This window comes from Phyllostomus hastatus, unplaced genomic scaffold (genome assembly GCF_019186645.2).
Source record: "Phyllostomus hastatus isolate PE091 unplaced genomic scaffold, TTU_PhHast_1.1 phas_scaffold_78, whole genome shotgun sequence".
Classification (NCBI taxonomy): domain Eukaryota; kingdom Metazoa; phylum Chordata; class Mammalia; order Chiroptera; family Phyllostomidae; genus Phyllostomus; species Phyllostomus hastatus.
The window spans coordinates 115358988-115386701 of NW_025334041.1; the positions used below are offsets into that span (position 1 = coordinate 115358988).

Consider the following 27714-nt stretch of genomic DNA (forward strand, 5'->3'; position numbering starts at 1 on the left):
ACCAGCAGATCTTCCAAGGTGTCAGCTCACTGCGCTGCATTCCAAGCTCACTTGCATCAATCTACCCAATAGGAATACTCCATGAGGAGCACGCTCAGCCCCATTTCTCCCTAAACATCCTCCCCCCGAGCAATTGCTTACAGATTTCCTCCCAAATAAAGTGTCATTTCCCCTCCTTTCAGCCTGTCAAGCCCTGCACATTTGTCCACAGTGAACTGCTCTCGAGCCTTCTTCAGCTGCAGGCTCGTCTCGGAGAGCCTGCGCCCTCTCAGAAAGACCAGTGGATAGCAGGTGCCAGTGCGTAACTGCGGCCCACCCTATATGTGGGGTTGATTTTTTTGATTAGATACAATATAGATTTTCTAATAATTATAGCTACGTAATCAAGAACACACATTATCTGGGTACCTCTCTTAATAGGTTAAAAAAGAAAAGCTTTTTTTCTCAGCCAATGGTTAATCATGTCAGAAGGAGCATCAAAGCTGCATGCACAGGGGCTGAAAAGACTCCGGGCTCCATCCCACCACCGTAACGTGCCCCTAATTTCATCTGACGCAGAACTTCCTGCCATAATGTTTTCAAGCTGAGACACAGAGCGTTTGCTGTGCCGTCACTACAGTCAATTTTCCAATCACACCCTCCAGAGCAGAGGTGCACAGCCATTTGGGGAGCACAGGCCCCTTTGAGACTGATGAGAGCTTATGACCATTCCTCGTGAAAATACTTATGTACCCAAAAGTGTGTACACGATGCCGGGGGGTGGCGTCAGGAGCCCCGAAGGCCTTGAATTCTGGTTGCTTTTTCCAATGTCACAGGGCCTACAAGTCAAGTGGCAGGGAGTATTACAGCCTTACAGAGAGTCCTTCCCAGAAGTTTTCACAGAATAAACCAAGTATTTTTTTTAAATAAACACTAATTTATTAGCATATCAAGACAGATGTTGAAAATACAGAAAGACTGTCACTAGCTGGGCATAGGTTAAAGCACCCTTACCCTCCCTAGAAGTCCTGGATATCTGCTTGGATGACTCCAGGGTCACAGAACAACTCGACCTCACTGCCCAGAGGGAGGAGCCACCTGCTGGTCATGCCTCATCCAACTCCGGGCTCAAAAGGATGGACCCTGAACAGCCTTCGTGCTGTTGTGCAATTGCTTTTCTCATCAGAGTAAACCATCCCTTTGCCATTTCCAGCCCTTCCAGTTTCCACTGGCAACCGAACAAATCCTTCTTTTCTCTTTTAGACTGAAGATCAAAGTTCCTCCCGTGCTTTTTGGCTCTTCTCTTTCTCTCTCTCTCTCTTTTCTCTGTCCTCCTGTTTCAAAACCACATTGAGGAAAAGCACATCCTCACCACTCCTGCCCCAGTCAGAATCAAAGTCCACTTTAGTTTTCCTTGGCAACCACTCTAGAGCATCTTCTTTGAAGCACTTTATAAACTGTTTAGATCAAATGCACTGAAAACCTTAACAAATCCCCGAAAAAGAAGGTCTGTTAAAAATCAATCATATCAACAAGAAAGCAAAAGGCCCAATTAAACCCACGGGCAAACGACCCAAACAGACACTTCAAAGAAAATACATGGATGGCAAGCAAGCCTATGAAAAATGCTCAATATCTTTGATCTTTAGGAAAATTCACATTAAAGCCACAGCGAGTTACTAACTACTGCACACCTATTGGAAAAGCACAGAGGAAAACCGACACCGCCGAGTGCTGGTGAGGACGTGGAGCTCCTGGAACTCTCACGCTGCTGGAGAAAACACCACGGCGAAGAGATTACAATGTACAAATTGCCAGTTACAACGACAGCCACGGAGATGCAAAAAACAGCATAGGAAATAATAATAGTGTAAAAACTACACACGGCGCCAGGTGGGTACTAGAGTGAGCGGGGTGATCGCTTTGTAGATGTCTGTTCACTACACTGTACGACTGAAACTAAGTGATATTGTATGTCAACTGCCACTGAGAAACAATTTTTTTAAAGGAAGGGAATTCTGACTCATACTACAACATGGATAAACCTCGAGGACATGAAGCTCAGGGAAGTAAGACAAATAGCAAACGATGCCACTTGTACGAGGTCCTTGGCACAGCTGAACTCACAGGCGAAGTAGAATGGCGGCTGCCGGGAACCGGGAGGAGGGGAGGAAGTGGAGAGTTACTGCTTCATGGATATCGTTTCTGATTTGCAAGATGTATTCTGCACTTAGATGGTGATGATGGTTGCACAACAACATAAATACTGCTGACTGTTGTTCTTAAAAGGTGATTAAGATGTTAATTTTTATGTTGTGTATATTTCACCGCAATAAAAAAATATTTAAAGAATACAAAATGGCATCGTCACTGTGGAAAACAGCACGGAAGCTTCTTACAAAGCTAAACACACACTTACCAAACAACCCTCCATTGGGTGACCTCGTCAGATAGACACAAACAGACGTACCTAGTATAAATTCTAGCATAACATTTATCAAACTGGCAAGTATATGTGTGTGCATCTTCCAGTAAACTGTGAGTTCTTTAAGGGTAACTCTGTCTTATTTGCCTGTTTATCCCCCTACCTATCCTTTAAACAAAGCTTGGCACATAGGTGTTCCAGTGTTTGCAGAATAAATAAAAGAATAATATTGAACCATGTGCTCCACTCCAGCCTATGCACTGGGAATAAACACCCCCAGTCTGCAGAGAGCCGTCTAGCTAGAGACACCAGTTTGACCCAGAGGAAACGGTGAACACGAGAGTGAATGCCTAACTCCTGGCTGTGTGAAGTGATGTGGTGGGAAAAGGCTCATCATCATTCTTTGGGGTCAGACAGGCTTGGGTCCAAGGTCTGACACTTGCTGACTAGCTGTCCCTCTGGAAGGTTACTTGCCATTTCTGAAACTCATTTTCCTGATCTATAAAGAGATGATGGGATTGTTGGGAAGCAGCCTGACAGTCAGCTGGCAGGTACCAGTGCGATGTCATCATTGTAAAACCACTGGAACTATCACATAGCAGTTGGGTACTGAAAAAATCAGCAGCGACGCTTTGTGTATAGTATGTGATTGATGGACCACTATGCTGTACATCTGAAACTAATACAGAATAATAGTGAATGTAAACTGTAATGGGAAAAAACACTCTTTAAAAAAGAAATTCTTACCTAGCAGATGGCAAAGAGGTACTGTCCTGAGACTCCCAAAGGTCACTCCCCCAAGAGCCTCCCCCAGACCTCCTCCAATCCAGCACTCCGGGAATCACCTCCCGGCCCACAGGGACCCGGCCCAGCCCTGCGCGGCTCCTTTCGGATCGCTCTGTGCCTCTGCTCTGAAGTAGGTAATGCTTTGAACATCGCCGTTACCAGATCATCCGTGTGAACACTGGACATGTGACAAACACTGTATGGTCTCAATAAACAGTGGCCATTGTGGATGTTTGGGGAGGTTCTGGGAAACTGCACTGTGTCCCACCATTCGTGGGAGGATGTGACAGGTGGAGTTGAACAGAATACGAAGTGTGGAATTTAAAAAAGACTGGGGATGGGGGTGGGGGCGGAGGAGGTCACAGAGAGTGAGGAGACTGGCCGACAACACGAAGGAGCCGTGGGCTGGAGAATGGTGAAGAGCAGAGTGGACGAGCGAGCAGTGGGCCTGTGGTATGAGGTGCATTAAAATGAGTTTAGGTTTGACGGAGTAGAAAGTGGTAAGTCACTCCTCTTTCAACTCCCAGGACAGCTGCTGTAAAACCTTTTCTGTTACCCTCATCACGTGAAATACTATTCTGTGTGAGCACGAATGTGCAGATGCCTTGCCCTGAATGGGAAGTGCCTCCACGACAAGGGAAGGACCGTACTCATCACAAGTCCCTGGGAGGAAGCTCTCTGGAGCTGGAGTCCCCGGTACTTACTGCTCCAAACACCTGGGTTTAGCCCATCCTCAGGTCCCTGGTGAACTCCCTCCAACACGCTCCCTCCTCAGTAACTACTGGTGATCACCTCCTACAATCAATACTCATGATGGCAAACCCAAAGCTTACCCTTCAAGTAAAAATCGCTTATCTTCTTCTATGCCAGGGGATGAGACCTCTACAGGTCTCTGTCCTCTGCACCTACACAGTCCCAGGCTCTACCTGGACCTTACCAACCACTCCCAGACTCTAAAACTCGTCTCTTTAGATCACTCACCTAATCTCAGATACTCCAGGATTCTCTGCCTGGTCCCCCTCCCCTTCTTGCTTTCAGTCCCAACACGAATCATACACACACCCAACCTTTCCTCCTGAAAACCTCCACTTTCGGCAACCATCACCAGCCTCGCCTTGCCTCCGGACCTGCCTTTGCAAACCCATTATCACCCCAGGCTCGAAAACGACACGCGAAACTGATGGTTATCAAATCCCAACTCAGACTTCTGAAAAAGAAACCATAAGGGGCCAACAAAAATGAAACTTCATTCTCTCCCTCAATTTCAATTTAATTGTCTGTGATTGTATTATTATAGCCCCCCACAAACATAACATGTAATTTCTCAGTGACTTAGACAAGTCTGTGATTAGAACTGGTCAGCTGAAAATACACTTTATTTCCATTTTGGTTAGAAAAGACATTTTACTTGGTGTCCTGATGTGTGTGGCCGTCTACAGGCTGCCAAGTTGCAGGTGGTCATGGCAAGGGATGAGTCTAAATCAGCCTTAAAGGTTATAAATTTAGCACCAAGAAGAAGCGCACCCAAAATAGATACATTATCATTATTATTTATAGCTATACTAATTCAAGAGGATCCTTGGTTTTAAAAACACGTACTGGTGGGGTTTGGGCTCTCTCGTAACAGCGGTTTCAGTTCTTCCTATCAGACGCCACTGGAATGGGGGCAACGACATGTCTGCCCTTTCCCTGCCCCCAAATGACTAGCTCTCTCCTCCTCCCTGTATAATAGCAAACAGTACTTTGCTTTTCTCTCACATCCTCAAAGAGAAGAGTGATAATGACACACAAAGGCCAGTTTAACCTCCGAAGACACTGACCGGGACTCTAACAGTGCAAGTAAGTTTGTGAGGGCTGAAGAATGTCCAAGTGAAACTGCTGGGGAAAATGAAGCAACAGGAGACAAGGTTTAATGGCAAGGCTGGGGACAAAAAAGACAAAGGACAGGAAACGGAGGCCCGGCCAAGAGCACAGGTGTGCCGGTCAGGGTGCCAAGGGGCAGGCGAGGGGACAGGCTGCCGAGGGCCCGACAGATCCCTCAGGCTCCCTGGCCACTTGGTCGGATGAGCGAATGCCTGAACCTCTCCAAGGACCCAGAGGGTAGTTATTCAACTGTGATGGGAGCGCCCACAGAACAAGGAACTTCATGGTTTACTCTCCAAACACTAGGTTTCTAATTTCTCAGAACAAAAACCCTTTAATGTGAATTAACTCAGATCGAGACTTCTGGCAAAGCAGAGGGTTAGATGGCCAGAGAACATTTGCTAGTATCAAACAACTAAAATTACTGGACAGAATATCGAACTCCAGTTCAGCTGGCAAGAGAGTAAAAGAAACTCCCAGAGGCCAGAAACAACCAGAGAACATGAATGCAGGGAAATGAGTTGGCACCAGGATGGGAACTTGCCCTAGAGGGGCATCTGCCATTTCTGGATGCCTAGATTACAGAGCACAGCACACGGGGTAGAGCCTGGTAACTGGACAAGATAAAGCATCCCCCAGAAGGCCAAAGAGCAGTATGTGCAATGAGCGAGCCCAAGAAAATCAGCCTGCAAGTGAGTGAACAGGAGGACATACGCCTGTCTCAGCTCAGGTTCTGGGAAACATGAGAAGTTTTGGTAATGACAACAAAATTCATCTCAGGCGAGGATTACTAACTATTCGTCCTCCTCTGTGCAGGTTTGACAGCCAAATAAAAAATACCTTAATGACCAATACAACAGCAACTCCGAACTTTAGTTAAAAGTGGGCCTGGATGGGTAGTGCCCCTGAGAACTTGTTAAAAGCAAAGGCAAACCACCGTCTGTAGGAACATACCTTACAACTAGACCATGAGGAATTCTAGAGATAAAATTCCAGCAAACGTTTGAAGGTACAAATGGCACAAGGAAATGAGCCGGGATTTGACAAACGGAAACAGCAGCGTCGGTTCGGTAACAAGCACAGATGAGACTGGAAGTGAAAGCTGCAGAATGTAAGAGCATTTACTACATACACAAAGATGTTGAGATTCTGACTGAGTGACGAAAGGCTACTAATACAGACTAGATATGGAAAAGAGCTGTTAAATATAAAAAAATAAATGACATTTGAGATGGGTAAGCCGGAGGACGACAGCTAGTACAGCAGAGCTCAGTAGGGAAACGAGCTGGAAGAAACCGACCTGCACGCAGGGCCGAGACGAGGGAGAACACAGGAGAACTGAAAGGTACAGAGAACAGAATGAAAAGGTGTGACAGTTGTCTGCTCACACTTGTAAAACGAGAGAACTAGAGAGAGAGAGGTAACAACAGTCAGAGAGGGGGAAAATGACTAAGTTGCCCGAAGTGGAAAACATGAATTCTCCCATCATAATCCCAAGAAATCCCAAGTAAGATCAATGAAATCTAAAGAGAAAAAAAAATTACATATCAAGGAACAAGAATCAGACTGATTATTCACTTATTTGATCATCAGCTGATTTAATAAGTAACGAGGGAAGCCAGAAGCCCATGGAAACTGGCTTCCAAACGCTTAGACAAAGTGTCTGCCAAGCTACAAGAGCACACTCAGTAAAACCCAGTGAAATGAAAAAAAGACCCTCACCACAGGACTTTCCAAAGGAGGCACTTTAAGGAAAACTGTCCAAGGGAGAATGTCTAAAATGCAAGGAGGAATGGTGAACCAAGAAAATGGTAAATGCGTGAAAGATCTAAATAAGCATTAACAATACGAAACAACAATATAACATCTCATTTGTAGGGTTAAGATCATTTCATTGAAATGTTGAAAAATAACACCACAAACCTTTAGTCGGAATGGTCAGAGTTGAAATGTACTAAGGCCTTAAGTTGTTTGGTAAAAAGGTAAAAATGCTAAATATCTCTTGCCTTTGTGAATTTAAATATACATGTGGGGTAAACATCTGAAATAATCACTAAGAGAACAGAAATAGAGTACATATCATCCAAAGTAGTTTATGAGGAGGGAAGAAAGAATGAGGAGAGGGAAAAAGAGAACTGATCAGTCCAATGAAAAAAACAAACAAAAAAAATTACAGAAAAAAATATAAGCACAAATAAAAAGCACAAAATGACAATAAAAATTAGATCATACTCATGGAAAATATCCAAATAGTTTTATAAGCGAGTTCTACCAAATATCCACTATTATACAAAATTTCCTCAAAAAAGTACCAAGAAAGAGCACTCCCCGGCTCATTTTATTACGCTAACATCACCTTCATACCAACATCATATCAAAACAGTGTGAGAAAGCGAAATTACAGGCCAGCACACTCATGGATACAGATGTAAACTGAAAGCGCTGAAAGATTTTTTTTTTAAAAGACACCATAGCCAAGTGAAGTTTATTATACAAATGCAAGGTTGTTCCAACATTAGCAAACCTTTTACTATAATTCCCCACATTAAAGATAAAAGGAATCCATATGATCAAACCAGCAGATCAAATGATCAAATTCAACATCTGTTGATACTCTTGGCAATCCAGCCACACAAGGGCTCTCCTTCACCTGATCAAGGGCGTCTACGAAAGCCCTGCAGCAAGGGCGACTCTCAACGAGGAAAGGCCAACCCAACTCTCTTTAAAGGAAGAAGCCACACCCACTATCACTACTTCCGTTTGTTTCACCATGAACTGGAGGCCCCAGCCAATGCAATAAGGCAGAAAAATCACAGATATAAAGAACAGGGGGGAAAAAAAAACCTCTCACCATTATGATAGAATTTTCTTTTTCTTAACATTTTTTATTGTTGTTCAAGTAGTTTTCTGCCTTTCCCCCCACCCCTCCCCACCACCCCAGCCCACCCCACCTCCCTCCCCAATTTTCTATAGAAATTCCAAAAGAATCAGACAAGGCACCATAATTAATGAATTTTGCAAAGTTTCAGTGTACAAAAAAAATGCAACTTCATTTCTACATGAAAGCATGTTTGAAAATGAAATGTTAGGAAAAAATTCCATTACAACAGTAACGAGGAATATCATATGGATGGATCTTTCAAATGAGGTACAAGATCTTCATGAAGAAAATTATAAAACTGTTTTCAAAAACATTAAAGATCTAAACAGAAAGAGGGACACATTTACACATAGGAAGAGTCAGTATCAAAAAGATGCATATTTATCTCAAAAGTATATCCTCATTCAATGCAAAAATCAAAATTCCAGCCAGGTTTTAAAAATATATATGACAAGCTGATTCTATAATTACATGGAAATGCAGCTGAACAGCAGAGGGAGAATCTGCCTCCTGAGACCTGTTATACATTTAGAGGCGTTGGCTCGAGTACGGAGGCCAATGTGACAGACAGGACAGGGAATCCAGACACCGACTTCCCCAGACTCAGAGACTGGCGCGTGACACACACAGCACCACAGTTTGGTGGGGAGGGGAAATCAGTCCACACACAGTCCCAAGACACTAACTTATCCGTCTGGCAAAGACAACTGCACCATCCTTACTCAAAGTCAATTCCAGGCACATTACATAAATGTGAAAGGAAAATCTTAAAATACAGAAAAATATCTGAGAGCAATTAGGGAAGGACTTCTTAAACGAGATAACACAATTGATAAAGGAGAACACAGATCAATTTAGCTACCCTGGATGAGTAGCTTTCAGCTTTGACAAGAGCTCACTACACAACAGACATTTCTCAAAGCAGAGTGTGTTTCTAAAGCAAAAGTTTCACAATATAAAATTTACCCTTAATACAAAGTGAAACACTTTTTTTATTCCATTCTATGAAAACTCTTAAAAATATGCAACAGAAGATAAAAAAACTCAACACAATGCTGTTGGAACAACAAAACATTGGAAACAACCCGAATGCCCATCATCAGGAAGACGGAGATATACATTGTGGTATATTCATATAATGGGATACTACAAAAAGGAGACATAAAGCATCAGGGTAATCAACAGTTCTCAAACTGTGGTCCTGAGACCAACACCTTAACATCACCTGCAAGTTGTTAACCACACAAACTCTTCAGCCCACATTTACAGGATTGGGAACGGAGGTGGGGGACCCAGCATGTGGAGCGCTAGCTAGAGGGCCACGGGGTGAATCTGATAGACTCAGGTTTGAGAGCCACTATTCTGGACAAATGCCAACACCTGGGCAAGAAAAGCCAATCTCGGAAGAATACAAAAATATTATACTTACTTCAAAGTCAAAAACTGGCTAACTGAAAACTACAGTAGAGCTCTAAAGAAAAACAGGGATTGGCTAACACACATCCTCCTTGGGAGAAAGAAGATAAGGTGTGGGGAGAGGCCACAGAGAGAGCTAAGGTGATGGTAGGTGTTTTACTTCTTCCGTGCATACGAGAATTGTGGCTTTCATTATTATCCTTTGAACGATGTCTGTGTTGTCAGTTATGTCTTTTTGTAAGTGATATCTTTTCTAACAACAACAAAATTAAAATGCAAAGCTGGAATTTAAAAAGAACATATACAATTTTGAACATAAAATAGTATAGCCCGTATGAAGTCGTTTCTAACAAAAGGTCTAACCCTGGCTGGCGTAGCTCAGTGGATTGAGCACGGGCTGCGAACCAAAGTGTCGCAGGTTCAATTCCCAGCCAGGGTACATGCCTGGGTTGCAGGCCATAACCCCCAGCAACCGCACATTGATGTTTCTCTCTCTATCTATCTCCCTTCCCTCTCTAAAAATAAAAATAAATAAAATATTTAAAAAATTGAAAAAAAGGTCTGACAAAAAATATGAGTATTTGAAGACAATGAAACGTTCACCATGAATCATGTGCTTCTTCACTCTTCTCTGTTCTCCCGTGTTGCACAACGCATAACATAACCGCCTGAGAAGAAACCTTCTCCTACAGAAAGTACAAACAAAGGAACAATGTATAAAATACTTTAGTGCCCACCATGAAGCTTAGTCCTTCTTCCCAGACTTGAAACCCTAACTCTGAAAAAGCACAGATTATCATCCAAGGGAAGATAATAGCTTTCAATTCTGGTCTCAAATGTATTTTTCTTCTCTAATTTTCCAAAAAATACTTTCATGGAACTCTATTCCATTTTAATTGTAGGCATACCTCAGAGATGTTGTGGGTTCAGTTCCAGACCACCATAATAAAGCAAGTATCGCAATAAAGCAAATTGTAATTTTTTTTGGCTGGAGGAGGGTCTTGCTTTCAATTTGTAAAAACACGGCACCTGTGAGGCACAATAAGCTAGGCACAGCAAAATGAGCTGTGCGTATACTACTCTCACCACAATAGCAAGGTATCTCACGCATTAGAAAAAATTGTTTTTTAAAGTGGAAGCAAAAAAAAAAGTTATGTATATAAGTGTAGTATTAAGTAAGACTATACCAAAAAACCTCTTATAAAACCATACAAGAACTGCCTTAAGAAACTCATTTGTTTCTAATTTATGTTCTCCATTAGCAATGTGTTGTTAAATCACAAGAGAATACGCATTGCTCACATGAATTAATTCCTATCCATTTGCAACAAGGGGAACCGAAAGGTCGGCTTCAGCGTCCAAAGAAAGGCAATTATGCACAATGAGCAGAGGAGGTGGTTCAAGGTTGCTCTGCCAAGAAATGACATATTCCAGTGGAGTCAAACCACCCTCTTCAAATTCTGGCATCCCGCAGTATAAAAATAAAACCGAAGTTCACTGAAAAGCGAAGCTTGCCACCTGCTGCCCGATGGCATAATCGTGAAAGTTCAAGTTGTGTCCACGTTTTGTACTCAAATCCTTTTACGACTGGTATGGATGTTTGCATTTTCTGTACTTGTTCATTAGTTCTCACTTGGTATTTTTTGTCTTGTTTTTTGGAAGAGAGAATGTCAGCCCCGAAGTTTTTTTTAACCAGAGGCCGTTTCAAACCCTTTAAATAATTGGCTTTAAGAAGTGTGCTGAAAAGAAAAATAAAAACACAAAGAAAAAAGCCCTTCCAAACTACTACACACACTGTGTGTACAACAAACGGACCTATGTGCCGTTGTGTGTGTTACAGTGTCCAGGCCAGGGAAGAATTCCTTTGAAAATGTGCCAGCGCTGTCCTGGCCTCTGCAGGCTGTCATCATTCTAGATGACGTGAGATACTGAATCCGTGTTCTGATCCACACAGACTTCAAAACGCAAATTCTAATAGTTCAATTGTAGTGTATATACATTTACGTGACAAAATTTTAACTAGCAGCCCAGCTAACCAACAAGGGAAAAAAACTCGCCTGCAAGATTTCACCATTGCTTTATCAGCTCTCAATACGCAGACTTTTAAATGATCTTAACTGTGTCATATTAACGAGTGTTTTCATAGGTTAGGTAAAAATATTTCGAGTATTATTTTGTCCACTTGAACACATCCTCAGAAACCCTGAGAGGTAAAAGCATCGTATCCATTTTTTTCTTCAAGAAAACAACACACCTCCAAGTTTGGCCTCATTCTTGTAACTCTGTAGATCTGTGTGTCCATACTATCTTCCCCTCAACAAGAAATATAAAACACTCCTAGGGAGAAAGTGAAACTCTGAATTTAGGGGGAAAATACACAGAGAGAGAGAGAGGTCCTGACACCCATCACAAGGTAGTTCAGGTGCAATGGCCCCTCCGTACAGTCATATGGTCGTATGGTCGTATGGTCGGTCTCCTTTCGCTCAGGAAATTTCACGGGTGTGAAATTCCTGGAAGCTTTCAGGGAAAGGAACTCAGCCCACCACTCTGAGGCCCCTCTGAAATAAAGGTTTAAAGGCTTTCCCTGGCGGAACTTGTCCATATGCAAAATAGCACCCATGTGAGTTCAAGTGTTTTAGTTGTCTGGGAAGTACTGTGAGGCAGACAATAACAAATAATTCACTTTCAAGACAGATGGCACCATAAGGTTGCACTATTTTCTAGTGTGCGCTCTTTCCAGAGCACTTAGAGGCAGCGTCTCAACACAAAGGGAAGCGCGCTCAGCTGCCGCCAGTGAGCTCCCGGATCCTGCCGCTCCTGGGAAACGGAGCACTCACAGATGCCCTCTTTGGCTGTGACTGGTGTACCCTTTTCTTCAAAAACACTTCAGAAGCTATGGATTCATGCAAGATTGTTGCTTGCCACTTCCAGCCAGGCAAAAAGTACTGGAAAGTGTTTCTGACTCTGTGAGCGAAAACCCTGCTCCAACTATCAAGCAGCATGTTACTGGACTGATTACAAAGCAAATCATAAAAACTTCCCTGGCACCCTTTGGCTCTACAGCCAAATTAAACAACAAATAGAAGCAAAATCTGAAATAAAACTGCATTATTTATTATTTAACACCACCCAATAAATAATGCAATTTTTGTTACAGATTTTAATTATGGCTAATTCTTTTGGTTAAATTATATCATCTAATAGCTAATGAGAATACATACCATCCAACTAGAAACTTAAAAATGCAATCCAACCAGGATGATACTCAGAGCCCAGGAACACACAGAAGGTCACCCTCTAACCAAGGCTCATTTCTCGCTCATCAGTACAGATGTCGTGAAAGACGTGGGGTTCTGGGACAGCATGAAAACCAGAGAGAGGCAGCGCAGAGATTCGTGTCCAAGGAGCGGCAATGGCATGAAACGGTTACAGCGAAAGCTGCGGAGCCAACAGAGGTGAACAGAGAAAAATCGAAGTCCAGTGAACACCTGAGGAAGAAACCGATACCTTGATTTTTTCTACCAAGCATGATGAACGGTCATGAAATATGTTTTCAAAAGTGTTAGTTTGATCAACACGGAAGCATCCGGTTCTGATTATGGACTGGTGAATTTAAAACCAGGGATAGAGTGGAATAAGGAAAAGGAAGCACTCAAAGGCAGCCCCCACTCCCAAAGTAAAGGACATCACATACTGTTTGATTTCACGCACGTGCAAGGGAGAGCGAGAATCATGAGACCACACGCAATTCCTCAGCTGGAATCCAAGGGAACCAAGGGAACTTCCTGACTGGTGGATAGTCTGCATCCCTCCTGTGTTAAAGAAAGTTAGCTTTCCTGTCAAGAGGTTACTGTGAGAGGTAGGCAGGCCTCCTTTGGCATCCCTTCCCCTAACCTATCAACCACCTGACCTGGCTTCCGCAGGTAAGTCTTATACTTCCTTCGTGCCCATTAGAGGCACCTGTCTGCTCCTCACAGCCCCACTCAAAGATCCTCGTCTGATTTTCAAGGCCTTCCATTATCTGAACCTACCCACCCAATCTCTTGCCCTACTGTTCTTCAATCTCCCACCTGTCCTGCAGAAACAGGAGACTCATTCCCAACATACCTTCCATCCCATTATTTCCTGTCCTCAAAGGTCAGCCTCTCCTTCACATTTCCAAGCCCTCCAGAACTCTGCTAAGTGCTCCTTTGCTCCAGTCCCCACGGACTGCCCCCTTCCTAATTCTCCACTAGAACTTACAATAGACACCAGTCACTTAGGCACTTATCCTACATTATTAACTACTTTTCAGAAATGTTAGCTTGATCCCTCAAACCGGAGTGCTGGATCGTTACCAGGCCTGTGGTTAACAGTCCATAAGTATTTGTTGACAGGCTGAATGAGTCAACTACAGTAAACTGAAAATTTGTGTTGTGAAGGTGAGGAGCATTGTGATCCTGTCTTCGGGATGGCGACCAGAGGTAAGGCAACCAGTGGGAATTGCACCGAGCACAATTTAAGCTCAGAAAGTTACGGGGGGGCAGTAGTACATAAAGACTGATGTCTGCATCCATCAGCAGGCCTCTCACAGGACAGAAGAATTCAGAAACCTATTACTCAATGAATAATAGATTGTGTTCTTGTCCTCACGAGCAAGTGGGAACCTCCCCCAAAAATCCAATTGAAGAAGTTTCTTCCAAAATCTGGGATAAAAAAATAAATATGTACTAATCACATTCTTTGCATATAAGTACCCACCACCTTCGAGAATTCTTGAAATTTTTGACAAAAGGAAACTTTCGTATGCAAAGAGCTCTTGCAAATAACATAATTTAATGATGAAATAGAATATGGGATAAAGAATGTTAGTAGACTATTCACATAAAAATACAAAGGGCTAATAAACATGTAAAAAAATGTTCAACCTCACTAAAAACATCTAAGAAAAACTGAAATAAATCTGAGTTATGTGATAGAAAATCACATAGGAATATTTAAAATCACTAAGACTTTACAAACTATAACTTATTTGATTTATCAGTTTTATTTGACAGTGACCACCCTTACTGTCCAAAACACTAAGCATCTAATATACACATGTTAATGACTAATGCTTAGTTTTACCAAAAAAATCACTGCATTAAATTAACACAAAGCAACATAGAAACAAAGAAATTAATTCAGGAGATTGCAAAGCACTTCAACCTTGCATAAAGTATTTCTAATACACACACCAAATTTTCCAACAATTTAGATTCACAGGTCACCTTTCAAGACATGAAGGCAAGTAAGTTGTAAAAAATGCCTGTCTCATACATGGAAAAGGAATTTTTAGAAACTCTTTTTTACTCCTTCCCAAGAGCTTCGTTAAGTCCAGAGACAAGCAGGAGCCGAAGGAATGGAAGAGACACAGAAGGAAAGACTCTCGCGAAGCAGGGAGGAGGAAAATGGGTCTTTGTGCTCCGGGAGTGAGAGAGGAGAAATGGAAACTGCTTCCTGTCAAATCTCTTTGCTCAGAGTAAAGTGCATCCTAATCTCCTCAAAAGGCCTATGTCATCTTCCTGTTGGAGTTAAGAACATCCTTCCTAGAAATATAATTAGGAAGGATTAGCTGCTGCCTAAAGAGGCTTTGAACAAATTAAGAAAGAATGATGTCTCACTTTAGATTCTGTCCATCAAATCTCCAAAGACCAGCACTTGGCAAAACACCAGCACCAAGCGAAGGAATACAAGGCAGCACTCTGGAAGCAATAAAAGCGATGTCCATGTCAAGGAAGCCCTAAAATGAGAGGTTTTCAAAATACGTTCTGTATGTATGACACACAACTCGGCTGATTTTTCTTTTTCTTTATTTTTAATTTTATGTATTGATGTTAGAGAGAGAGGATGGAAGGGAGAGTGAGACATCAATTTGTTGTTCCACTTATTGACGCATTCACTCACTGGCCGATTCTCACATGCGCCCTGGGCAGGGCGGACCCCGCATCCTTGGTGTATCAGAATCACGCGCTAACCAACGGAGCTCCCTGGCCGCGGCAGTCCAGCTAATTTTTAAATGTTTGGGAACAACTGCCACATTGGTAACTTACTATAATTAGAAAAACTGTCACATTTTCTTCATGAGACTGAATGTTTTGACTGAGTGAAGCTTGATTGTTTAGAAAATAAACAATTTTTGTCAGACAACAGTGGTTTATTAAAAATTTATGAAACTAAAAATCTTCATCCTTCCATCCTTTTTTATTTATAAAAAATGCTTCAAACTACAGTGCTTCAAAACACCATGCCAATTTTTTTTTTCAAATTTTAGTAAAAAGAGTCAGCCAGTGACATGGACAGACAGCGCGGAGAACATGGAGTAAGAGGTCAGGTTCAAGTCACAGCTCTGCTTCTAACTTCCCCTGTGACTGCAGGCAAGGCACTCACTCCTGTAAGTTATAAAACTTTATGGCCCACGCTGTTTGAAAATTTTGGAAAACGTTAAAAAAAAAATCCCACTAATACACTCATTCTGTTTCCATGACGCTCAAATAACTTTCAAACAGGACAAGCATTCAGACTAATTCTATTCAAAGGTACTAATATTGATGAAGTATTTCTTCTTTGTTTTGGTCACAGCTCACTCCGGGAATCACAGCCATCACTCTGGAATCACATGAGCTCTAAGGGAAAAATAATTCAAGTTTGCCTGACGCCCCTGTTTGCTTTCTATGAGAGTTGAGCCAACTGTGCATCAAAGTTTAAATTATTAATATTTAATTAAATACTTATGAGTACTACAAAGTTCAAGCTCATAAACCAGATTTACAGTATCAGTGTCTGGAATTTTCCAAAGACACTGGCTGCCTGGGCGCTGCCCTCACTTTGTCTGTCACTGGGCTCCCTGCCTGTCGCCGGCATCCTTGGGAGTGCACAGAGCGAGAAGACTTAGCTCCGCTAGATCAAGAAGGTAAGACCCAGAACACCAAACGGAGTCTGACTGGTGGAAAATCCTTGCAGCATCGAGAGGTCGACAGGAAGTGGGCCCCATCCCCTCACATGAGATGCCGGGGCTGCACCACCGTCCTGGAATGGTGGGCGGAAGGACCGAGTAAATGTTTGCCCACTCTCATCAGTGACTCATTACTTTGGGGAAACTGAGGCAGCCTAGCAGATTTAATGTCTGCATTCCTACGTGGTCAGATTTTAGGGATTCAGAGCAGTCACTTGCTGTCACCCTCATTTATTCATTCACCAAGTGGGCACAGTGCCAGGGAGGGGAAATCACACAAATCGACACGAATGCTGTGAAAGGAGGGGGAGGGAGAACACGGTGCTGAGAACAGACAGCCACACCTCAGCACTCGGCGGCTTCAGAACTCGTCAAACCCTGTACTGGTCGCATTTTGATGAGAAAAACGTGTTTCAGCACTCAGCGCTGGCTCGGGACTCGTTGCACGTGCTAGAACCTGCGTGACACCGCCCCTCGAGAGAAAATGCCTCGTTGTTCAGTACTCACGGTTTCAGCCCTCGTCACGGGTCCCAGAGCGAATTCACGACCAGTACCGAGGCACCACCATATTGGGGAGTAACCGAGGCATCAGAGGATGCTTCCCTGAGGAAACTTGAGATCAGCAGAAGGAGCAGGTGTTACATAGGGAAGAGGAGTGTGTGCATGGGACAGAAAGACAGGGGTGACCGAGAAAATGTGTCAGGAAGGAGCTCCTTGACCTGCCTGTGCCACGGTGACAGGCGGTTGCCTGTGTGTGGCGAGAACCAGGGGAACAGGCACAAAATGAGATGCGGCGGTCTGATCCCCCAGGAGGAGAGAACTAGTTTTTATCCCAGGAGCACTGAGGAGCCCGCGGAGGCCCTTATGCAGGGGAGGGCAAAATGAGACCTACTTTGAAAAGATCCCTTTAGTTGTGGAGACGGGTTTGGACTTAATTCTCTCATACTTTATAAAGTCCCAAGTGCTTGGGACGGAAGGGCCAGTCAAAACCTCTGCACCCCGCTCGTGGGGAAGCCCACCTGGCCCCGACGGGAACAGGAGTGTTCTCCACCCCACGAGTCAGTTCCACCCGCCCGGCCTTTCTGGTGCCTCCTGCACACACACACAGACGCCTCGTCTGAGAACAGCAGTCCTGAATAATGACAGACTTTTTCTCCTGGATTAGCCAATCTAGGGCTTCTCTTTCCTTCTGTGTTTAAGTCGACATTCTTTCCACTGAGAAGTTCTCACCTCCGGGACCGTAAGATCAGCTATTTCTGCTAGGTCATCGCTAACACACTGGAGACACAAATAAATAGGTAAAAAAAAATAAACTCCACCTCAAGAACCTCAGCAAAAACACACTCACCCTAAGCATACTTACCACGTAAGTTATTTAACTTTGCTCTTTACTTCCTGTTCGGGCGCATTTTATAGAATCTGGGCTGTTCTCATCACCACCCTCACACAGGACTCTCACATCTTACTGGTTCTTTATTCTGATCCCAGGCGACGCCGGGGCAAAGAACTGCTATAAAAATTTGGTCTTAAAATTTAGTCTACATTCTGCTCAAAGGAAAACAAATTCTCCCGCCAAGGAAAACAAGGAGAGAGGATTTAGTGCAACCCCAGAGGTACCTTGGAAGGATTCAGGGGCGGTATCCACGGAATGCCAAACGTATCCAAATGTAAAGAGGAATTTTTACTTTAACCTGCGCAACACCCAGAGTCAGGCTCCAAACATCACTCTCATGTTTGACATCAACCACGTGGGCCTGGCCCAGCACTCACGGGCCCCATGTGTCGGCCAGACTGTTCCGTTCCAACTGCTTCTCAGTGGGTTCGTGGGCGTTTCGACCCTGGTTCTAATTGTCAGTTTCCAGCAAGGCCTCTGACAACTAATTAATTCAATTTCAATGCACAATTTAGTTCAACATAGAAGAATAATCATACGGGAAACACTCTGTTAGGCTTAAGGGGCCACAGTCTAATTGTTCGTGGAGAGGGACATTCCCAGCCCTCTCCCACTCCTGTCCACATCTGCCCGCCCCCCTTTCCTAAGTTCCCTGAGTCAGAAGCCATGGGCCTCTTGCAGGGGTGTCCAACCTATGTTCTGCGGGCTGTATGCAGCCCAGGATGGCTCTGAATGCAGCCCAACGCAAGATCGTAAATTTATTTCAAACATGAGATTCTTTTGTGATTATGTGTCACAATGTATTTAACAGGTGGCCCAAGACAGCTCTTCTTCTTCCAGTGCAGCCCAGAGCCGCCAAAAGGTTGGACAGCCCTGGTAGTGGGTCGGGCCACTGTATGTCAAAAGGCATTTATTTATGAGTGGCGTTGACTTCTCCATCCCCTGTCCCATGAGACTAAAGGCATAAGGACAGCCCAGGCCCCACTCGGTGCTGGGTCATGTCCAGTCTCTTGATTTCTGGGACTCCCCGGCTTCCACCCACAAGAATGGGTAGAATCCCAAGATTCCAGAGCACAGTGAGGGCCACATGTAGGCCTTAGGTCTGCATGATCTGTTTAAATCTAACTTTTATATGAGTCACAGGGCTGGCTCTTCGTTCATCAAAGGGTACTTCGGTAATTATTTACTATCCCTGTGACTACAGCCCACTCTGGAGTGGCAGGGAAGACTGGGTTCCTAGTACAACAATGAAGTATTTGCGACCACCCGCCAATATGTCCATTTACTGCTTCCCAGCACCCATGAGTGGGGGATGGAAATTAAAGTTGCAGATGGAATTAAGGCTGACAACCAGCTGACCCTGAGACGTGGAAATTATGCTGGCGTGTTCCAGTGGGCCTAATATAAATTCAAGTGTCCTTAAAAGTGGAAGAGGCAGGCAGAAGAAAGAAGTAGAGAGTGGCAGAGAGAAGGACTCAGCCCGACACTGTCAGCTGTGAAGGTGGAAAAGGAGCCACAGAACTGAGGCCGACCTGGAGGCCGGGAAAGAAAGGAGGCATCCTGCCCTGGAGCCTCCAGGAGGAAGGCAGCCTTGCCAGCGTCTGGATTTTGGCTCAGTCACACCCATGCCGGACATCTGACCTCAGAATTAGGAGACAACCAATTTGTATAGTTTTAAGCCCCTAAAGTTGTGACAATTTGTTATAGTAGCAATAGGAAACAAATACCAATGCCATCAAAGAAGGAAGCGATATAAATAAGAAGATAACTCTACAGACTGTCTAGACTTGAATCCTGACTCCATACTGGGGGCTGCATGAATTTAGGCAAATCGCTTAGTCCTTCTGTCCCTGAATCGCCTTGTTACGCAAAGTCCACACTGAGTCAAGTCCCCCTACGGTCTGGGAGATCATTCGGAGAAACTGTCTCCTTGAGTCCTGGCCATTTCCTCGGCTTCCTCCCTAAGTTCAGACAAGGTCCCAACCTCACCTCTTAATGCTACAAAAGCTCGAAAACTTCTTGCTAAAGTTTCCACGGTTGTAGTTTTATAATGAGGTTTTTTGTTCCTTAGGGGTATGAGAGAGTCCAAATAGAGGGAACAGTTTTATATCTTATAGTTGCTGCTGTCAATTAGAAGAGCAGCACAGTTCAAGGGACCTCCGCCAAGTCCCCCACCTTGTCGGTATCTCAGCATCACGGCACCACGGCGTACAGTTTTTTCCAGAGCTAACGACAGTGAGAGGAAGCTGAGAAGTGGGCGGAGATGAAGGACCAAGTGGCCCCTCTTCCCACGGCACAGATGTCACCTAACGCTGCTTCCCCGCCACTGTCCCGGGGTTCCTGTGAAATATTCATCTCTCAAGAACTTTGAAAGGAGAACCCATCAACTCCATGTGGATTCTAAAGGACCTTCTCTATATTTAGAAAATATCTGGCATACTGTAAGTTCCCTTGTTAAGTATACAATGCATTTGAACTATTCCTGTCCTTTAAAAGGACATTTCTCCTCACCACATCCTGCGAGGAAGATGAGAAGCAGAGGGACAGTCAAGGCCATGAGATAAGTTCAGTCCCCTCAACTGGATGGAGACAGGAAAAACCTCATTTTTCCAAAGAAAGGAACCACAGTCCTTCGTAACATCAGGACACAATAAGGTGATGAAAATAGCCATCAGCGGGGGTGGGAGGGGTAAAAAAAGGACTGGATACATGTGAGCTCTCTAGATAGACCTGACATCTACATCCTGAGCAAAACCAGACTTCCTTCTCAGGCTCAGAGAGAGGGGACTGGGTGCCTTGTCTTCTGCAAAAGTGCTTCCTCCTGGCCCAGGACAGAGATAACAGCTCCCCAAATGGCAAGGCAGTGGCCAACTGCGCCAGTGCTCTCGGAACAACCGAGAGACATTAACAGCTGATCTCCATCCTCCCCGCGGTCTGTGCCGGTAACATCCATCATGATTAACTAACAAGGCTAAAGACAGACATTGTGCACAAGTCAAAACAGCCTCACTGGGCAGCACCAAGGTTGAAAACAAACTTTCACAGGAAACTTCAGGATATATGTGAATAATGGCATCAGCAGATGAATAAGCTCTGGAAGGCTGGACAGTTTTGTATGTTGCTCCATTATGGAGTCTCCTGACTTTAACTTATAAGAATTAACACCTTTTTAATACAGGGAGGACTCAAGACAGACACTGGGGATATACCTGTGACCACACAGTGGCAATTCTTATTGCCAGCTACGTGTGAATAACATCTACAGGATGCAATTATGAGACTGACCTGAAGTGTTAATATGGACTTTCCAAAGAGGCCTGTATTACAGCCCTGGCTGGTGTGGCTCAGTGGATTGAGCACCGGCCTACAAACCAAAGGGTCATCGGTTCAATTCCCAGTCAGGGCACGTGCCTGGGTTGTGGGCCAGGTCGGGGCCCTGGTAGGGCGTGTGCGAAGAGGCAACCACACATTGATGTTTCTCTCCCTCTCTTTCTCCCTCCCTTCCCCTCTCTCTAAAAATAAATAAATAAAATAGAATAAAGAATCCAGTATTACAAAGTGAAGTAAGAGTTCAGAGAGTCAGAAAATTGACTGCCAAAACGCATATACAGACAGATGAAGCATCATCATCTGGTCTTTTCTTCAGCTCATGGAGTATTCACAATATGGCCCACAAAACTGGGAAAAGACACACTGTGATAATAAATCTCCATGAAAAGCATGAATGAAATGGCCCATCACCGCACAGCCAGTACACCGACTCCGCTGAGTGCGCCGCACGCGAGACCCCGAGCCAGAACTCCCAGCGAAGTGCCTCCTGGATTCCTAACCACAGACTGTCAGACAACGAATGTTTATTGCTTTAAGCTGCTAGATTCGGGAGTGATCTGTTACACAACAGTAGACAACAGTAGGCACCGTCCTTTCTGACACCCCGTCATCGCCTTGCCTGGAGATGCCCTTCTGCTCCCGTGCTTTGTATCCAAGTTTAACCATCTTCTCAGACTCATAGACCACGTTTTCCAGGGCCACCCCAGACCTCCATTTCCCAACTTTCCAAAATCTAGAAACAATGGCCCCTTCCTCTGACTTTCTAAACAGTTTTGTATCTGGTCCTGAGTCAAGGTGTCAACACCAATTCAGCCAGAGATAAAACCAATTCATCTAATACCCCCCTGCCTAAAATGGGTAGTTCCAACACTCCAGTTTTACTAATGTAGCTGATCCTCAAATATCCCTGACACACGCAGGCCTCGGGGCCTCTGCCCACCCCCACACACCTTCATGGCCCACGCCCTTGCCTGCTCCAGGCCTTTGCTTCAATGCCTCCTTCTCGGCAGGGCCTTCCCTGCCAGCCTATTTCAAACCACCAGAACCCTCACTCCTTCCTCCCCACACCGAACCAGCACTCGTCCATGACTGCAGCTTTATTTTCTTCACAGTGCTGGACCAAACCTAACTATGTTTTAATTACGCCATTGTCTGTCGTGCCCCCCTCTCCAGACTACACACTCCAGGAAGGCAGGTACTTTGTGCAGTTGGTCAGCACCGAACAGAAGTCCCCAGAAGAGTGCGCAGCACATAGCATATGCTCGACAAAAACTCGCTGAGCCAACGATGGAGACTGTAGCATTGCGTAACCTAAGTAACGGACATGACCCTAACTAAGCATTTTGATATTGTAGGGGTTTTCATGTCTACAAGCATTTTAAGGACACTTACTCCATCTCCTTCTTTACCAGGTAAAAGCAAAACAAAGCTTTGAAACACCCTAAAAGTAGGCAATCTTAAAAATATATCATTTAAGAATCGTTACATTTCTCAAAAAAGGAGGCAAAACGGTCCTATCACACGTGCTTCCTTGGCAGCGTGAGTGAATGTGACTTCAGGCGATCACGTCATCCCCTAAACTCCTCAGGGGACGAACTGCCCCCGCCCTTCGCATCCCTCTCCAGTTACAGCTCGTGCGTCATTTCAAAATCTCCTGAAGAACAGAACTGGATCTTACACATCTTAATACTCCCAGCAGTTCCCAGATACCAGGGCAACCTATAAAAGTTTATTAAGAAAACAGAATTATACTGTAATAGCAGAAACAATAAAATGTTTTTTTAAAAAAATAGAATTGTTAGGATCTTAGGCCACCTCTTCTCCTTACCCAAAAGCTCGAGGCAGACATGCCCACAGACACAAGCCCATAGTAATGCTCTCATAAAAAGCATCTTCACTCAGCAGATGAAGCATCTGAAGCAAATTGTCTACCTACAAGCATGCCTCGGAGACATGGCCGGTTCAGTCCCCCAAAGTGTGTAATGCAATACGGCAAGTCACACAAACTTTTTGGTTTCACTGCACATATAAAAGTTATGTTTATACTATACTGCAGTCACTTAAGTATGCAATAAATAGCATTACGTCTAAAAAATGTATACATCTTTAAAAATACTTGATTGCTAAAAAATACTAAGCATCATTGAGCCTCCTGGAAAAAACAGTGCCAACAGACACACTCAGCACTGGGTTGCCACAAACGTTCAATTTGTTAAAAAAAAAAATGCAGTATCTGCAGATACTTTGCATAATAAAGCAGCTAAGTACAATAAAAGGAAGTGCAATAAAGCAAGGTATGCCTATAATGACTTCTCTTTTCCCCAAGTTAGAGCTGAAACCTTAGCCTCCTCTTTGACTCACAACATTCTTGTCTAAATTATACTGCTGGTACCAAAAAAAAAAAAAAAAAAGAAAGAAAAAAAAGAGAAAGGTCACTCCTTTATTTGACATCTGACATATGGTTCTCACTAACAAGCCATATATACACATCACAGAGGGTCGGAGTCTAATAGTGGATGGTGATATTCAAGATGAATGATGTCGCTTGTAAATTACTTCACAGTTTATGTAAGTAATGATGCTAGGAAAAGAAAAATAATTGCAATGCACAGTAATCTGACTCTTGATTGCCAAGGCATAGTTCGACACAGAACTCCTCTTTGTTTTTAAGATCCAGAACAATGCTGGAAGAGAGATGTCTCGGTATGATATAATCAAAGCCTTATATCATTTCAAAGACACAGTTACATTCGTGTTCTGGCACGGAAAAAAGCACTACTATCCTTCAGAGAAGGGGTTAGCAAACCATAGCTCATGGGCCAAAAAGCTGGCCCACAGCCTGTTTTGGTATGGCCCACAAGCTAAGAAAGATTTTTATATTTTTAAAGAGTTGAAAAAAATCAAAAGAAGACTAATACTGGGTGACATGTGAAATTTATATGACATTCAAATTTCAATAGCCATAAATAAAGTTTTATTGGAGCAGTCACACTCATTCATTCCGGCATCGTCTGTGGCTGATTTTGTGCTATAATGGCAGAGCTGAGAAGCTGCAACAGAAACCATATGTCAAAGCTGAAGCTCTTGGGCCCTGTACGGAAAACGTTTGCTGCCCTCCACTTCTGGGCACGGATGCTGGATCCTGCCTGCCTCCCCTGAAAGCCTAACTCTTACTCTCCATTATCCTGCCTCCACTGAAATCCAAATACTTATTATTATAATTCCCCTGTTAACTATGCGACCTTGAACAAATTGCTTAGCCACGCTGCACCTCATTGTCCTCATCTGTGAAATGGGGTTAACAACGGTAGCTACCTTACGGGGTCCTTGTGAGTTGTTAACTAAAAATATATATAAAGCACTTGAAACAGTACCTGGTTAAGTTACTAAGCACTACTTAGGAAAACCAGTACTCAGTTATCAGTTATAACTACCATTCCTGCTTGCTGTGAGCTGCAGGATATTTTGATGTTTTCCAACTGAAATGCTAGTAAAGTGGTTAGGTTTCAAACTAGCCCTCCCCCCCACCACTACCACCACCAATCTATTTATCATGGGAGAACTGAAGGATGAGACAAGAAGGAATGAGAGAAAAATGAACAAAAGCAAAAAGGATTCAGGAGGGAACAAAAGGAGAAAGAAAAAGTTACAAGGACCCCACTCAGCGGAGACGGTAGGTGGCCTATTCAAATGGGAAGTATCAATTAGGATAATTTCATCTATAGGAACACAGTAAATGATGTCTGTGGTCTGACTGGATGCTAATCACCATGTGGAAGCTGTTTCTAACAGGGAGACAACACTGAAAATTTCAAGCTTACAAATGAACTGCTGGGTCAAGCCCGTTTTTTAGTTGAGAACTTCCTGTGTTTTACATTCCTAGGCAAATGACAAGTGATAGTTGCAGTAAACTCTGCATCTTGTCATCCACGCAGAGTGGCTAATTAAAAGGAAACATTCTGTGTAAGGATCCTGGGCAGCCGAGAAGCTGCTTCTAATGCGATTCCCCGGGACAGAAAGAATCATTCTTTCTCCAAGGGCTCTCATTTTGTTCAGAATAGCACTTCATTAATGCTAAGAAAAGACCATGTTCCCAAAATAGGACACAAGCTCATTCAGCAAACACGGACCTGCACAGCAACTGGAAGGTACACTTAACCTGCCACCGGGGTTGGAACTTCTCTCCTTCCAAGGACTCGCTTTCATTTGAATACCTTCTCTGTGCAAAGTGGAGTTCCCACCTTTCCCATATAGCTTTTAAAATCACTCCATTTTCCTTTTTTAAATTATTCTTTCAACACCCTAGAGCACCCCTGCCAAGAAAAGAATGTTCTTAACTCACAGCTCCACCACAATCAGACGATTCTCTTTATTATTCCCTTCCAACTTGGAGCCCTATAATCTTCACTAGTGCCCTGGTTTGTGCTTATATAATAGTACCTCTCCCCTGCAGAGGCTAAGCACACACATCAGGGATTCTTTAAGAGACTTGGGTGTGTAAGCATGACATGTAAAATCTTAAGGAAAGGAAAGACGGGCATTATTATGCCAGTGACTTCTGCAAACGGTGCGGGAAGAGGAGAGTGGTCTAAAGCCATTCATCTAAGAGAGCGGCGAAGATGCTCCTGAGCTGGAGGCCGGTTCAAAACACTCACTGAGAATGTATCTGCTGGGAGAGTCCTACTGAAGGCTTCGGCTTGAGGGTCAAGGTCATCTGGGCCACGGGACTGACTCTTGGTAGCGTGTCTGCCTTCTTAGACGAAGTGTGTTTCACTGATGGCTCAGCAGGGGCCCAGGAGGAAGCAGCCCCAGCACTCTGCCCTCCAAAGACGGGTGACGCGGTGTCCTGGGCCGCCGTTACCTCACAGGCTTTGCCCTTGGTCCCTGGTTTGCACACACAGAGCTGAGGCCGGAGACACATCCCTCCGTTCTGGCATGGCGGAACGCAGTTGGCTGTGGAGAGATAACAGAGAACACAGGTTTGAAGAACAGCGTTACAGACTTCACTGATTCTTCCCTGGGCTTAACGGTATCATCCGGGTATTCAGTGATAAATTACCACCACACTTAAAGACATCAAAACGATGAGGACAGTGATGGCAGCTAATGTTTATTAACATCTTCCTGTGTGTCAGGCACCATCCTACTATTTATCAACCAATGGAATCCCCCCACAGCCATTCTGCAGATGTCTTATTCTGACCGTTTTACCGACGAAGAAACAGACACGGGTTTTGTAGTTTGCCAAAGGTCACACAATTATCAGGACATAGAAGCGCTGGGATCTTTATCCAAGCGTACAGGCCCCCAAGTCCCTGTTCTTTGTCCCTTTACTGTAGCTGCCTCTCAGAAATGCATCAGAAACACAGGGAAAACTTAAGAAAATGCTCTGCCCGTCTTTTCAATTGATATGCTGTGGCTTACGTTTAAATTTTAGATATCCAAGCAAGACTTGGCAAAAGAACAGAAGCCCAAGCCCAATCCCAACCCCTCAGAACGTGCTACAGACTTCATCTTACACAAGCTATCAGAGCTTAGACACGATCTTCCAGAAAGCTGGTCCAACCCACTTGTTATTTACATGAGAGGAATTCAAGATGAAATAGGCTGAGAGTCATCCAATACACATTTTTATTCCTTTGCCAGTGCACTGTACACCATCCCTAATTTTATAATGAAAGGCAACCGAAAAGAAACAACCTCTTTATCTCGTATTTGCTAGGACGTGTGTACTTTGCATCACCAGCCTTGTGGCCAAGCAGGGCTTTAAAGTTAGCAGGACTGAGTCATGGGGAAGGTAAGTGGGTTTTTATCATAGTTCCCGTGGGAGTTCAGATGTAACTCACATAATCGTATTAGGTTAAAGTCACGGGCCTATGGACATGATTGCTTCAGTCCCTTCTTTGCCCAAATACATTTCTGTATGCCAACCTTTGGCTAGCAATTACACCTTTGACTGAAACTCTTGGTCCCGAGAGGAGACCACAATACTAAATTAACCCAGAAAATTCAACACGGGATTTGGTCCCCAGACAATTACAAAACTGATGAGGGATGTGAACCACAGGAGACTCAGTAATAGAGGACCGAGAAGCTCTGAAACCTAACGATTTGTTTTATTAAAGAGAGACAGTATTGTTCCCATCTTCCTACAGTATGAGTCCTACTAGTTATAGTAAATAATGACATGAAACGGGTGTCATTATTTACTATAACTAATGTTATAGTAACATTACTATAATGTTAGTAGGACATTATAGTAATGTGTGTCAAGTGTGAGAACACTAAGCTGACAAACATTCCAAAAGTTGAGAAGGATTCTTAAAAATAAAATAAGAAAAGAAAGGAAAATGCAGCCAGCTCCCTAGGTGACCTTGGAGGGAGTTATTTAACCTTGGCCTCTGCACCTGTACACGTCTGGGGGTAGCCGGAGGCCAGTAGCTGCTTGTTCTAAAATGTCCCCAAGGGCTCTTTCCATATTAGGCTTCTAAAATTCAGAGTCAAAAGCGATGCCCTTTCAGAGTTCAGGATCCTAATTTATCAGCGTTTTCCTGACGGATAATCATCGAGGCCCTTCTCGGCTGCGGGTATTTATGGAATGCCCCAGGAATGGAAACAGGCTCCACCCAGGGAGCATAGACGCAGCCGCGGGCGAAGGCTGGCCTGGG

At 43.9% G+C, this 27714-nt stretch overlaps 1 protein-coding gene across 5 annotated transcripts in view; it reads right to left on the minus strand.

The window, feature by feature from the left end:
- The window catches only part of LTBP1 (latent transforming growth factor beta binding protein 1), a 362585-nt gene that overhangs the window by 293267 nt on the left and 41604 nt on the right, over nt 1-27714 (minus strand). For all 5 annotated transcript variants that reach the window (XM_045827131.1, XM_045827129.1, XM_045827127.1 and 2 more), the window contains exon 3: nt 25702-25999. In XM_045827131.1, the coding sequence (XP_045683087.1) occupies nt 25702-25999 (298 nt within the window). The remainder of the gene's footprint in view (nt 1-25701; nt 26000-27714) is intronic.